Genomic DNA, 15648 nt, shown 5'->3' on the forward strand with positions numbered 1-15648 from the left:
CGATCTCTTTTTTATCATTTTTGTTCAAAATGTGACATAGTTGACATTTTTGTGACAATTTTTTCAAACAGGTACTTTTCAGTTGTTATGTTTTATCATTTAAAAAGCAGTTTCTAAGAACCATGATGTATTGGGGCCTAAATATTGTAGTATTCATAGGTCTTTCTTTATAGTGAAGTCATTTGATGATCATTTTGGTTTGTAGAATTCATGCCTCGGGAGCAGCTGGTGGGAATGGGGTGTGGACAACTGATGGATCCCAAGGTACTCTTTTAGGAGGACTCTTTCACCTAACAGCTGGAGAACAGTTGTATATACTGGTAGGACAGAAGGGGGCCGATGCCTGCACTTTGAAAGTAAGCCATATTCAATGCAAAGTTTTCCTTGATTTCCTCGTGTAAAGTTGTAATTAATCGATTTGAGTTAACTTCATTGGTAATATCCTTCAAAGTTTGAGTCTTTACAATCACCATGAGCATCAGTTTTCTACAGAAGTCGATAGGTGCCTGGGTATAGAATTGATATTCATTTAATTGGCGGCCGCCATATAGATTAACTGGCCGCTACATAAATTAACTGGCTGCCGCCATTTAATTTATATGGTGGCCGCCACTCAATTGAAATGATTTATATAGTAGTCGCCAATTATTCAACTCCTCTCTCTTTCTCTATCTCTCTCTCAAATTAAAGGGGTGCAATCCCTCCCCATTGCTTAGTAATATGTATGTGATATACTGTACACAACACGAGTTTTATGCATGTTCCAAGCAACGCAGTGGAACAAATTTGCCCCAAACACGGTGGATCTTTAAAATTGTCGGCACCTTTGAAGTCCTATTTCTTCCGCGCGAGCTAGACATTGAAGTCCACGGAGGATCTCCATGGATGTCACCTGCACCTCCGTCGATGCCACCGTGTACCTCCGTGTTATAAAACAAAGAAATAATTTCCGAAATGGTTCACCCAAAAAACCTTTTCGCTTGGCCAGCATGCATGCCCCCCACCCCATTAATTATTTAGAAATTAGCTATAAATCATTCAATTCTTGTAATTGTTGTTTAATGATACGTTGGTGTTTTCAGTACATATCCGTATGTAGACTTCCCTGCAGACGTTCACACCTTTTTATAAAACGCCCAAATTCTCGACATCCTGTATATAAACACTTGTGTTATTCCCACCACTCGTCGGTACATTGTTTCACGGCACGTGCAGCACAATTTCACCAAATAAAAGAAGGGTTATGAACAACGACAATTACATGCCAGTAATTTCAATTTGATAAATAGCAGCTCAAAGAAATGTATACCATAAGCAGTGGTTTATTTTTAATGTAAGGTTTTCATTGTACAATTAGGAATAGTTGATTAAGGTCTGCTATATACATGTTTACATTGGAGATGAATTTTTATTATGTACTCAACTGTGATGCAATGTGAGCAAAGAATCAAATTTTTATCACCTAAACAAATAGAAATTAAAAACATCTTTACTTTTAAACAAACCTTTAGAAAACTCTGTATACTTTCATTAAGAAAATAATAAAATAAAATGTGCTCCCCTACCTACAGTTCCCATACTTCAAATTAATAATAACATGGTTTTCTTCTAACTTGATAAATACTTCATTACACGCATGTATTATTTACTAAATGTATATATAACAGCTTTTTGTCTTTATATTTTTGTATACCATTGCATAATGGTGATGAGATCCAATAAATTGAATCAAGTACATGTAGTCTTGAAATATCACAAAGTATACAGTTGACAACGATTGAAATAAAAATGCAGACGTTTTCTCATTTATTCAGTGACTCACAAACTTGCGCGTCTTCTGAATGAAAGTTGTAAAACAAACGTACTAGGTTTTGGTCAGTTATAACATCATACAGGGGTAAAATTCATCTCATCTCCGCTAGCAATGAGTTTTGGGTCATCTGTGCCTTTGTGGACGAATAATCTTGGCTAGCGAAGATGGAAAAAAATGCCTAGATAGTCCGCTTGCATCAACATGTATTATGAAAGTGAAATCGAAGAATTGTCCAGTAAATCCAATGATGTTGTAGTATATATAGCAAGTATTTCTTTTATATTTGACTGAGAGGGAGATAAACAGTTAAGCACCTAACATCGTTTTAGAAGGGGGGGGGGGGGATTCATTAGTCCTAACCCGGACCAGGCGAAAAATTTAACATGTACGTAAAGAAAACAATATGGGAAATAAAAAAAATATCAGAATGAAAGTGGATGGATAATTAATCATAAAGAAATTGTACTTTCAAGATTGATACTGAACGTATTAAACTTCCCGTATCTGCATACATTCATGAATATTATAATCAATGATTACCAATGCTCTCTCTCTCTCTCTCTCTCTCTCTGTTGCTTTCATTATCTAATGCATCTAAATTTTAAAATGATTTCATATAGCAATTAAAGATTTTAATGATCGATAGCGTATATGAATAAAAGCAAATAATCGTTAAGTCATTTATGTTTATATTGATATTAATCTTTTTTTCATGAACTAGTTGCATATGACACCGAGGATTTACATCCTTAAATATTGATTACAAGCACGTAGAATCGGAGAGGGTGTAATTTGAAAGTTAAGGATTTAGCCTTGTAGCTTGTAGCGACCTACCCACTGCACGATTTAAGAAATTGAAGTTGGACGGGAGAATTGAGATAGTTTCAGACTACTAACCCCCTCCCCACACACACACACATGTACACAATTTAAAAAAAAATGTTTGTTGGGTTAGGGGTACTATGATGTATGGCTATAACAAGGATATGTGTATAACTTGTACATTCCATGCAAATTCAAAGGGGTTTTCGCCTCAGTAGAACAATTGGGGGTCAGCTAATCTGTGTATTTGAAATCAACAGAAGTGCTTGGCTTCTTGTGGAAAGTGTGAAATATATTGGGTCAGCACAAGATACCCATGATCTTAGACTAGATCTGATACCTTACCGACCCAAAATATTTTACACTTTTCATAAGAAATCAAAACCCAAACTAGCTAACCGTAATTTAGTTATACTGTGACAAAGACCTTAGGAATTTTCATGTTACAGTGGAACCCCGTTATTACGTTCCCCCTTTAATACATTAGACCGCATATTACGTTGGAATTTCAAAGAACAAAACCATTTCTTAACAAACCTATATAAAATAGACCTCGTTATTACGTTGCGCTAAGATGCCGGGACTTGGTATTACGTTGTAAAAATTCTGACAAAAACGTAATAAACCCCTAATTATTCAATAATGATTCTCAAAATAATAAGCCATTCACACCTTGACTGTCTGAGGCAGTCACCACGTAAAATTCCTGGTCTGTTTGGAGATTAGAGACGCTTGACTGATCACACTTCGATAGATCTAGCGACATCAATACTGGTGAATACCTCGTATCGAAGCCAGTGATAAACAATTAAATAATGTTTATTTAGACATTGTACTCTATGAAATTTACTTCATTTTTCATATTTTGATAATCGAAGAAATAATTTCTCAACCACCTGAGTGTTCAGCATAGTGTGATTACCTTCGCTATTAAAACTCTAATTACGGACAGCTTTGGTACCGAACATGAAAGACAAGATTTATCGTAGCATTGTTAAAACCGCTTGGGTAACTGCTTGGACATAGGTGACGAAAGGTGGTCAATTAAAAAATTGTCCATTGTTTGGACATGCAGCTTGGGTGTTCGTAAATCTCGTCCATACATACACAAATCAAACTGTCCTGTGTTATCGGCCGATTCGCGCACGGCATTTACCTCAGTGAATATTCTAAAATCCCTTGATGCGCACGTGATTTTAGTGCCATCATTTAGCGTTATAAATGAAATTTTCGTGCATCATTATATTTTTTTTTTTTATGTGGATTGCGCTTAAATTGTTCTCTGTGTTTATCGTTGGTGAGAAAAGTGTGTAAGTGTTGGGTATCGTGTGCGTTTTGTGTCTATAGTTTTGGGGTGGGATTTTTTTTTATTGTGTTGTGTATTGTGTAATTAGAGAACTTAATAAAACGATGTTTTGTTATTTTTTTATTACGAATGTTGAATACGAACCGGAATGAGTTATTGATAGAAATTTACATGAATGCATTGTTTTAAAGTTGAACAAAATGGCGGTCCGAACGAATGCAGAAAAACCGTTTATCAAAACATCCTTATGTATCCTACACCAGAAATAAAGAAAAGGGATAAGAACATGAAGAATTACAAACATTAAAGATAAAATGTAAATAAAACAAAGTATAATAGTCTTTTAAACAAAGAAACAGTAAAGATATATTCACACACCCCTTCACGGAGTACCAACGGACGATATACAATTTCCAAATGATATTTTTAACGGATTTCACTGGGAACGTTTATTACGTTGCCCCCGGTATTACGCTATTTTATCGTGACAAAATGGAAAACGTAATAACAGGGTTCCACTGTATATACTTATTATACAAAAATCATTGCATTATCCAGACACTCCCGATGAACATTTTTTTTATGGAAACCTCTATCAAAGTACATTGATCATAAGTCTCCGTCAAATGTAATTAACTCGGGATATTAAAAATAAATCATTTGATGGTTTGTATTTTTGCTTCTATTAATTATGTAATAAGTTAGTTCCAATTTGTTAATCATCGGCAATGCTCTAATTTCTATATTGGATCAAGTTATATTTGTCAAGATGCATATTAACCCAATATGATGGAAGTAATTAAATTAAACAGCGCTTTTGTCAGAGAGAGAGAGAGAGCACATCGATAATTATTAAATGTCCCTCTTACATGTTGTACATGTATGCTTTTCATTTATTGAATATACTAATTTGCATTCAAAACAGGAATTGCCTGCAAGTACACAATATTTAAACATAGAATTTAAGAATATTTTAATGAAGAAAGAAGACTAAAAGAAAACAATTTCAAAACCAGGTTTTTTCAAAAACATAATATATATTATTATACTTTCATGTAAAATACTCGAACCTGATTGGTCGAGAAGCATTTGAAAAAACATATTGTTACCCTCAGAGAACAGAAAACACGCGCCCCAGGGTGATAGTATCTAGCAACGGGTAACAGTACTTGACAACGGGTGATATTATAAAAAATTATCACATGCGTCAAATTTATGCGTGTACGGTTCGCCGTAGATTGCTAGACGACGTCGTTTGAGCGTTTGTAATAAACGCGAGTACCCGCATCGAAATACGAAATATCGCATGACAGTGATTGATCAAATGTCAACAGACGCAAGTTTTTCTGCTTTCCAGTTTACATAACATTCAGTATAATAAAACAAATATTGCATGTAGTTGAGGGTAACATTGAAATTTTCACCCCTCGAGAAACCATTGTCAACCTCGGCTACGCCTCGGTTGACAATGGTTTTCTCGGGGTGAAAATTTTCAATGTTACCCTCAACTACATGCAATATTTATATAGTGTTTGGTATCATTGGAATTGGCTTAAAATGCTGAAAAACAATATAAGTATCAGGAGGGAAAATATTGACATTTTTCCTTTTCTTAAAATTCCACCCTTATCATGAATATTTGGCCTGCCGCACATTTTCACATCTCTTTGCAAGGGGCCTATGGCCAGAACAAAGCTCTTAGCAGCTGTGTGTATTCGCAAATAACACACACCATGGAACATGGAGGACAAGGTGTATCTACATGGATTTTCCACAGTGGGGTGTATAAAACTCGTGTCGTGTACTGTACAATTAAGAGAATTAAATTATTGTTTTTCGACTGTGCCATTAAATAAATGTTTACGATATCAAATGTCGACAGATTCGTGCAAGAGCAAATCTTCATGTGTAACGTATTAGGCACGTAGAACCCTGGGGCTGACCCTCCATTTTTTTGACATCGTTCAATTTCTGTTATTTTCACAAGCAAACTCAGTCATTTTCACATGTGAAATAAGATTAATTGGCGGATTGGTCCCCATCCCACTCTTTTGATGGTAATAATGAAAAGCAAAAATGTAATAATGAAAGAACTGATAAATTGAAGGTTGAACGGAGCCCACTCCCTTCAATTTAGGAGTATGAAGTTTGAGCAAAATAGACATTTTAGGTTCTTTTTCTTCTTGTCAACAATTGTAGAAGACAATTTCTCCTCCAACTGTCCCTATACACTTCGAAAAACGATGCTGCGTGTTTGCGTACTATTCTAAATCTTTCCAAAATAATCACTCAGCAATACGAATTAAATTGTTTTTGCAATTGGCAGCCGCCATGTATAAATTAAATGGCGACCGTCAGATAAAATAACTTGCGGCCGCTACTTGATTTATATGGCGGCCGCCAGTTAATCTATATGGCGGCCGCCAGATAATAAGTGGCGGCCGTCAGTTAAATAAATATTAATTCTATACCCCATCACCTATTGGCTTCTGTAGTTTTCCGGAATCAACCATTTCAGGTTCAATTTTTTTTGGGGGGGGGGGGGGGGGTATTTCTTCAGAAACTTTGAAATACTTGACTACTTGCATATAGAAATTATCTCCAATCTCTCTTTATGCATATCTACTAAATTGACAAATGATGTGTCATATTTTGCAAAATTGTTTACTGTAAACCTTTTTGATGACAGACTTAATATGACACTGTACCTGTAGTTGCATCACATGGCACAGACACTGTATGGACAGTGTAAACTGTCATTGTCCTGTTCATCATTGGAAATCCACGGTCGATCACACTTCTTTTACCTCTTGTGAGACACAACGCCAATATTTTCGCTGGATGGTGTGTCTCAGCTTCTTTATGTGATTGGTCGCTTTACCATTCTTTATTCCGATATTCAACCAATGAAAAAGCCCCCTATTTCCAGTGTTTCAGGAGCATACAAAAACATGGCTTTCGAAGGGAAGATTTTGACAAGTTACAAAGCTTTCAACGAGATGCTTTACAACTTCTTTGTCAGTTTGTTTTGAAATCAATTTTATTCAAAAATGATATGTCTTACAGCGTGACCGTATTTGAGGACGAAGCAAAAGTTATTGGCTTTAGTAGTATTAGTGGCTATATTCATAACAGGGCAAAAAATATCCCGAAGTTAGCACCTAATATGTTAGGACAGAGCTCTATCAAAGCATCCTAACTTTAGACATTTGATCTGCCTTCTCATTGAATGCGGGAAATATAACGCAATTGATGTAAACAGTGCATTGTGATGTCATAGTTTAGCAAATTTACAAACATACAATCGCGTTAATTGAGAAGTGATTATATATGATTAAGAAAATCAATCGTAACTACTCGGCTATTTCCGTAACCGTAAATGAACCTCGTATGTGGATCGACGCCATCAGAGTTGGTTGCTACGTATACATAAACGTAACTATGACGTCACAGTCGTACGTTGCACTATGAAACATGAGCTTTCAAATGCATCTAAGATATTATACACATCTAAGGTATTGTACCACTATCAATTTCCACTTACATGTTTATGTATTGGAGGGAATAAGACGTTAATGATACCAAAACTGAATCTGTGGTGAAAATATAAATAACACATTATTCAGGGATTCGGTTCTGGCCTTTTAACCTCATCCACGGGCGCTTCCGGCGAAGAAATGCATTGATTTGATGCAATTCTTGCGCCGATCCACGTCCGAGTCTTCTTACCGGTTACAGAAAAGGACTAGAGCGTGATCCGATTGTAAGAAAATATGATTTACATGTTTTTATGGATTTTATGTAACATATCAGAACAAAGTAAACTAGGGTAGATGAGATTCAAAATGGAGAAATACATGTCCATGCGCTTGTATTCCAATCAAGGCCATTTGGACCATAATATACTTAACTTATTTGGACTCAGAGTTTGACCTACTTTTAAGAAAACTTAACTTATTACTATTCAAGGTATATAGCTTTTATATTTTGCCTACAGAAGGCAAGACTTGTTGACACAATGGTGTTTGATCTTGTAATTTGACCTACTTTTAAAAAAGATTGACCTATTCTATCTTTCCTGAACTGTACAAGGTAGGGCTTTATATTCTTTATGGCAAGACCTCATTCTTCCATGAAAACCTTAACCTTGTGACCTTGGAGTTGGACCCACTTTTTAAAAACCGTCCCTATTCAATATCTCCTGAACTATTTGAGGTAGATCTTTCATATTTGGTACATAAGATTTCTAATGGCAAGCCCTTTCATTCATACTACAAACTTGTGACTTAGGAATTTTACCTACTTTTAAGAAAACTTAATATTTTAAATATCTTCAAACCTATTGAAAGTAGGGCTTTCATATTTTGTATATAACTTTTTTATGACAAGGCTTTGTGATACAATTATGTTTGGTCTTGTGACCGTGTCGTATATACTTCTTTTTAAAAAAAAAACAACTTACCTAATCAATATCTCCTGAACTATTTAAGGCAGAGCTTTCATATTTTGTATATACATTCTTTTTTATATTTTTTTATAGCAAGACCTTGTGACCTTAGCATGGAAGTTGAACCTCTTTGATATAATCTGACCTATTAGATATCTCATGAACTATTCAAGATAGAGAATTCATATTTTTGTCCCCCACCGCAATGCGAAAGGTGACATAGAAATACCATTGTCCATCTGTCACACTGACTTTGTGGACACAACTCTTCAGAAACCACTCAACAGATTTTGTTCAAATTTTGTAGGATTGTTAGTCGCCTTATGTAGTTGATCATGTTGTGCCGCCATTATATTTCAACAAATTTTACAGGAGTTATGGGACTTTGTAGAAATTGTGCATGCTATAGTGTAGGAACACTTTGTGGATGCAACTCCTCAAAAACCACTCAACAGATTTTGTTCAAATTTTGTAGAATTGTTAGTCACCTTATGTAGTTGATCATATTGTTCTGCCATCTTTATCCGACAAATTTTATAGGAGTTGTGGGACTTTGTTGAATTTGTACATGATACACTACAGGAACACTTTGTGGAACCAACTTCTCAGAGACTGCTGTACAGATTTTGTTCAAATTTTGCAGGATTGTTAATCACCTTATGTAGTTGATCATATTCCACCGCAATTTTGATTCTAAAAATTGTACAGGAGTTATGGGATTTTTGTGCTTCAACTTTTTTTGCGGCAGTGGGGGACATACAGATGCATGTAGCAATCCTGTAATAGTGACTCGTCGATCTTTCAGTGCAAACTGTTCAACCTGCGACACATTTTTTTCCATACTAATGTTCACTGGGCACCGAGAATAACATCATCTTTAACTGTTTCCCGTCCCTCATTAATATGCTTCATCCTCTTATTTATCGACCTGTGACAAGTCCTTTATCATCATAAACTTATGTAGATCATTGTATATTTCCGTAAAGGATTTTCCAAGTTCTACGTAAAATTTTATAATTTTTCTCTGCTCAAGTACGATTTAATCATCCATTTTTGTCACAGTCATCTACAAATTGATGTCACTTTTACATTGTGACATCACAATGTGACGCAAATTATTATGTAGCTCATGCTATAATTAGCACAAGTTTTTTTTACTACAGTCAACTCTCGATAAACTACCACCTTTTGTTCTTTTGAATTTATGGCGTTATAACGAATTTGGCGATGAATTGAATTTCCACCATCTTGGGGAGAAAGAGTTACTTTTCTTGGATATGTAAGAGTTATATTTCCTTTATGTACAAACGTAATGTAAAAATATCTCGTAATTATTTTTCCAAGTTTGTCTAACATAATTAAAATAGTTTTATCAATAATAAGGCTTCATTTCAAAACAATACACAAACAAGACACGTATTGTTTCAAGTTGTTTAAGTAAACCTTGTCCAGTGTCAGTATTTAGCGCACCGCGAGGCTGTTTCCTGGTAGGTGAGCCGTCATTAACTGGACGAAGATCAACGAGTATTTCAAATTCAAATTTTTTGCAGCCAAAATATCACTCATTGTCTTCCTTTTTATGGACTTTTCTTACAAAACAATAGAATAATTGGAGATTCCCTGTTGTGTACATTTTGATTGGTTTCCGTGGTATGTAATAATTTGCAAATTTTCTTAGAAATTGAATAGAAACCTCTTTCATGGCGAAGCCAAAGCTAAACTGAAATATTTTTCAATGAGGTAAAAACAACAAGAGTATGGTTCATGTTAAGTAATTATCTTGCTTATTTAAAATGGGGTACCTCCCATCCAGGCATACGCCGGAGATCGATAATGACCAATTTTCCACATCACTGATCACCTGCAGCCATGGCGGTTTATCGAGATAATTAACACTTTGATATAAACTTTTGTAATAAAAAGACCGTGGCAAATGGCAATAGCGAATTTGGCGTTTTACGAGAATTTTAAGTAATAGGAAGAACGTTCTTTAAAAAATGTGGCGTTATAACAAAAATGGCAATGAATTGAGTGGCGATAATTCAAGAATTAACTGTATATGTGCCAACCCGTACGAAACTTTGAGACGGAATCCGCCCGTAATTCGCCCGGGAATAGACAGTAAAGTAACAGGAATGCCTATTTTCTGGTTGTAAATGGGGAGGAATAAAATTCTGCCCGTAACTACCCCAATTTTACGGCCAGAAAAATAAGAAATTCCACCCGGAAACCGACAGTAAACTGCATCGTTATCTATCTTCACATGTAAAATCAACACTTAGATTATTTTTACAGACAGAAATCTTCATGTGACATGGAATTTATAACTTGGAATTTTCGTGAGCCGGAATTTGGAACTTCGAAATTATCGTGAATCAGAAATGTGAAACTTAGACATTTTATACATTAAAACATATACAATTTGAATTGTCTTTCAAAATTCCCATTTATTTACCATAGTTTCATGGATGTCCACATGTTAATGACATGTACATAATATGTACTTTCAATTAGTATGCATAATCAATCTGATTCTAGTTTATTTGGAAATCTGCACACGTAGTGTCTATTTGTGTTGGAAACAGATAAATACATGCAACCTTCTTGAATGTTTTTGATGTTGACAAACTTTGTCTCGTTTGTTACTTTAACAGACAAGATATTAATTTCTGGCGAAAATTGTGGAGACTGTAGACGCTCAGTCAAAGCGAGCGTAGTATCTACTATCCAGTCTAAGTCTAAGATTACAAAAAATCGCACTGGTTTTGAACAGGGCAATAGCCTAAATACTCCCACAGACAGTCGAATTCCTCATTGGATAACACTTTGTCTTTGAGTGCTCCTAATACAAATGTATCATCTGAAATTAATATTCTTCTCTTCAAAGTATGCGGTGAATCAATTGACTTGCATAATTGTTCTATGTCTTTTTGTTCTGATGACAAGCATTTCTGTTTTAATTCTGGATTTTTTTGCATGAAAGAGACACCTGTAGTAATTTGATTGTCAGTACTTTGAGTCCCCCTGATCAATTTTAATATGAATCCATTTTTGTCCTCAAATGAAAAACACGAGTGTGTATACAAAGGCCCTAAACACATTACACTGTCTGCCAGATGAACAAGTTGGTGCAAATTCAATGTCATAAAAGATACATCATATAATATCTCAAACTTTGAGCAAAATTCAAACATCCTTTCTTAACCTTGATTTATCATGGCATCGGTCGATCCGCAATATAAAAACAAGTGAATAGCATTGGACAGTAGGGAAAAATGTCGAAATCTTTGTTTATCCAAAATTCCGTGAAGTACTGGAAGACCAAAATAGAGGAGGAAAGATCTGAATTCGGATGCTTTCCAATATTTCAAGTCATTTTGAATTGTCCGTGGCATTCTTGTTATTTCCAAGGTAGGATGGAGATTTTTCAAACGTACGTCAGCTTCTTCTATATGGTTGTATACACTAAAATTATGTTGTTTAAATTCAGGTGCAAACCACAGTCGCAAAAGTAGTTTTTGTACTCCCAAAAGAACACCATGCATATAATCTATGGCTATTCCCTTCAATATATTGAATTCGGGGGGGAAATGCAAGCCATGAAGGTCCTTTAATTCCATTAACTGCATATCTAGACCGTCCGTTTTCCAAATTTTCCATAGCTTCTCTTGCGTCGCGAATGACACGTTCTTTCGGGTCCTTTGGGATTTTCATGAATGTAGGGGAAGTCATAACAATGGCCCTTTCCCCTAGCTGCAGTTTCTCCTGGCTGCAGGCATTTCCAACAGGAAAAGGAACCATTAAACTGAATAGAATTGCATAGTAAAGATCTAGTTGGCAGATCAGCTGTTCCACATAAAAGTACAGATTTACTTGTCACTGATCCAATGCAGGGTACGTTAAACTCGATGCCCTTTTGTAAGTCTCCTAAAAGCATTTAAAAATGGATGCAAAAAGGTTCCCATGGATGGCTTGTGATTTCCAAACCACAAACCGGCTAAAATCATGTTTTCTTTCATCATTCGAAGGTGATAAGGTAGCTCATTGATAACTAAAAACAGAGGCCATATCGCAACTTTAGAGCTTTTGAAAACGGGAGCTCTGTCTGTGTTGAAAGTAAATTATATATGATTTGGCGAATTCAATATTCCATTATTTTCCATATAAGATTTGTATAATGTTCCATCATAAATGTCTTTGTATGTATCGCTATTACTATTAAATCGGCCTTGTAAATTACTGTAGAAACCTCTCTGAGAAAAAAAGTTCTTAATTTGTTCTTCAATCGGCATTTCTAAAAAATATGGTGTATTGGAAGTTTGTAGGCTTTTTTCACATCCACTGTACGGACATTTACTTATGTTTTTGTTTTCAATAAATCCTAAGCAAAATGGACAGTGATGGTGATATACTATAGGGTTACGCAATTTGCGAAAAAAAGCCCGATATGAATGCAGGCTGGTACACAAGTTATGTCCCTGCGGCAATGCCAAGGAAATTAAATTAAGGAGTTGCATAATACCGTCCCCGACTATACTGTGTTTCATTGTAAACAGAGATAAGAGTAACATAAACGCTCCCGTAGTTACTCTCGATCCTGGATAGAGGGGCTGCATATCCTCATCTTCACTTCCAACAGCTTCAAAGGCATTTTGAAAATTATCCTCATTCAATTCAACGTCCAAATCATCATCTTGAAAACATTGATACTCCACACTGTCATGTAACTGCAGGTCATCATCACATCTCATTTCATCTAATGTTTCTTCAATCACTTGGTCTTCATTATCATCAGTTGTTTTCGCGAGAACATTTAGTACCTCCTCATACTTGAAATCGTATTCTTCATCCACATTCTCCTTGCTTGGAAAATCATTATTATCTCCAGTTGTCTTAAAATGTTAAAGAAATATTGTATGTTGCACTTCATTAAACCGGCCACCCATACATGAATATTATAAAGATGACAATTACATTTTTGAGCATGTCTACTATAATTACATACATATACCATATTGTCATAACACACACTTAATTACGATTATGGTTATGAATTTTGAGCAGTTGTCTAACTAAAATTATGATTATCCACCTGTGGGTGAGCCTCATTCCTTGATATATTAGCACATTCCTGTTCTAATTCACAGGCTTCAATGCCATCATTTTCAATTCTTTGTTGATTCTGCACATCTCCTTGAATATCTCCTTGGTCTGCAAAATCTCCTTGAAGTTGCAAATGCAAACATGCATAAATAGTTTCCCCTTTAAATTCATAATCCTCGCAATTTAATTCTGTTTTTCGTTTTTTGTAAGGTCCTCTTCGCTTGCCCATCTTGCTTTGGATATACGTATAATGATGCTTAATTTAGGGTAAAACAGGGGTGATCATGGATTCAGATACCTTAATCAATTTTTGTTGACAACATACACGTTTGTTGCAGATAGTATGGTATATATATGCGTTGCATTCATTGGTTCTTTAAATATACAATTAAGTGAGAAATAACTTCCAGTATGGAATTACTGCAAAATCCCCGTGTTGTCCCTCACAGCGTCCAGCCTTCGCAGCTACTCTTATCAGTTGATCGGTCAAGTTGTCATCACCAGAGCGCACGATATACGAGAAACGTTGCAAATTGTAAACCAAGTTTTAAAAAATGTTTGCTTGCATATATTTCAAAGAAGATAGTAGCCTAAGTGTCGTAGGAAGGAATGATCGCGATTTAAAGCTTCTTTGAAACTTTTTGCCAAGAGAAAAGGTGGAAATGCTGTGGAAAATGAAAGGAAACGCGCCCAAAGTCTTGTACCATGGGACAATAGTGAAAGTCGGAGGTAATGTGATATTCTTTGTTTAAAACTTTGTGACCACTGTATGGGTAAACATAACACACACACACACACACACACATATATATATATATATATATATATTTTATATATATATATATATATATATATATATATATATATATGTATACACATATATATTAGATTTCTTTCTGTTCATGTTTACTTACAATTTATGTTGTAGAATACCTTTTTAGTAAGGTTTATTTAGCTTTTTCTAGGAACATTCAAAACTTGGTCACGTGACTACATCCAATTCTCTGTATAATGACTCACATTTCGTAAAGCAAACGTTTCTGGTACAGGTATTCTTCGAGACATTTATTATAATCTCTTGATTGTAAATTGCGATTAGAATAAACATTTTTAAAAATACACATATGAAAACATTTACAACAGTGAAGTAAACAAATTAACTACCATATATATAATTTGTTCTTCAGACAAATAATTTAGGAGAGCTTCAATAATACAACTCTTATCATCAACAGTAGTCAATTATGTTTTGGCTATTTAGTGATAAAATATCCAACAGGAAATGCACATTGTCAACCTGTACCGTCATTATCTTTGATGTAATCAGCACACAAATTCAATGCTGTTCAGCCGGTATCACCTGTGTCGCGTTTGAGAACAAAATGCACACTGCAGTGTAAAAAATAAATCGGTGAATATATTTTCATTGTTCAAAAATCGCAGCACTAGTGAAATGGCGCAATTCAAGGAAATATACATACATGTAGGTGTAAATTCAAGTTAAAGAGTAGGTGTAACCAAAAAAAATTATTAAATGACTATTTACATTTTAAAGATACGACATCATTTTTCTTCAATCGCAATTTTACACTACAGATATACACTTTCTGAAAAAAAGGTAATCACATTATTCATTTCAGATTACAACAATATCGGCACCAAACAATTTTGAAAAATTACAAAATAGGCGAATCCAAATGGGATCTGCCCCCAAGTATATTTTTTGTAAATATTAACAATTCATACATTTTTTTAATGATACATCACAGACAAGGGTTCGTACTATATTTCAGATAAGGAAGATTCCCTGGAGGAATTCGCTTACCAGGCGTATGTAAAACTCATTAAAAAAGCAAAAAAAGACCTCGGGGACAAAGAAACCCCAGAGTGTTTTTTCGCTTTGAGGTCAACGAGCAGAAAACGATGGGCAAGAGAAAGAGGAAAGAAACGGAGAAAGCAAAAGACAAGATGAGTGCACCAGTCCCAAAAAGAGAAAGATCAGTAAGGAGAAGGTGACATAAAAAAAAACCACCACTGAAACTGAGATAAATAAAATTATCTTAGCAGCTCAGTTTGAGGACAGTGGTAGTGATGATGAACACTCTCATACTAGGACAGACACACCTACCTTAACATCAACACCCGCGCACCCAAACA

At 35.1% G+C, this 15648-nt stretch overlaps 1 protein-coding gene across 1 annotated transcript in view; it reads left to right on the forward strand.

The window, feature by feature from the left end:
* The window catches only part of LOC125648935 (leukocyte tyrosine kinase receptor-like), a 247458-nt gene that overhangs the window by 173710 nt on the left and 58100 nt on the right, over positions 1-15648 (forward strand). The window contains exon 14 of the mRNA XM_056164604.1: positions 206-356. Within this exon, the coding sequence (XP_056020579.1) occupies positions 206-356 (151 nt within the window). The remainder of the gene's footprint in view (positions 1-205; positions 357-15648) is intronic.

This window comes from Ostrea edulis, chromosome 5, assembly GCF_947568905.1.
Source record: "Ostrea edulis chromosome 5, xbOstEdul1.1, whole genome shotgun sequence".
NCBI lineage: Eukaryota > Metazoa > Mollusca > Bivalvia > Ostreida > Ostreidae > Ostrea > Ostrea edulis.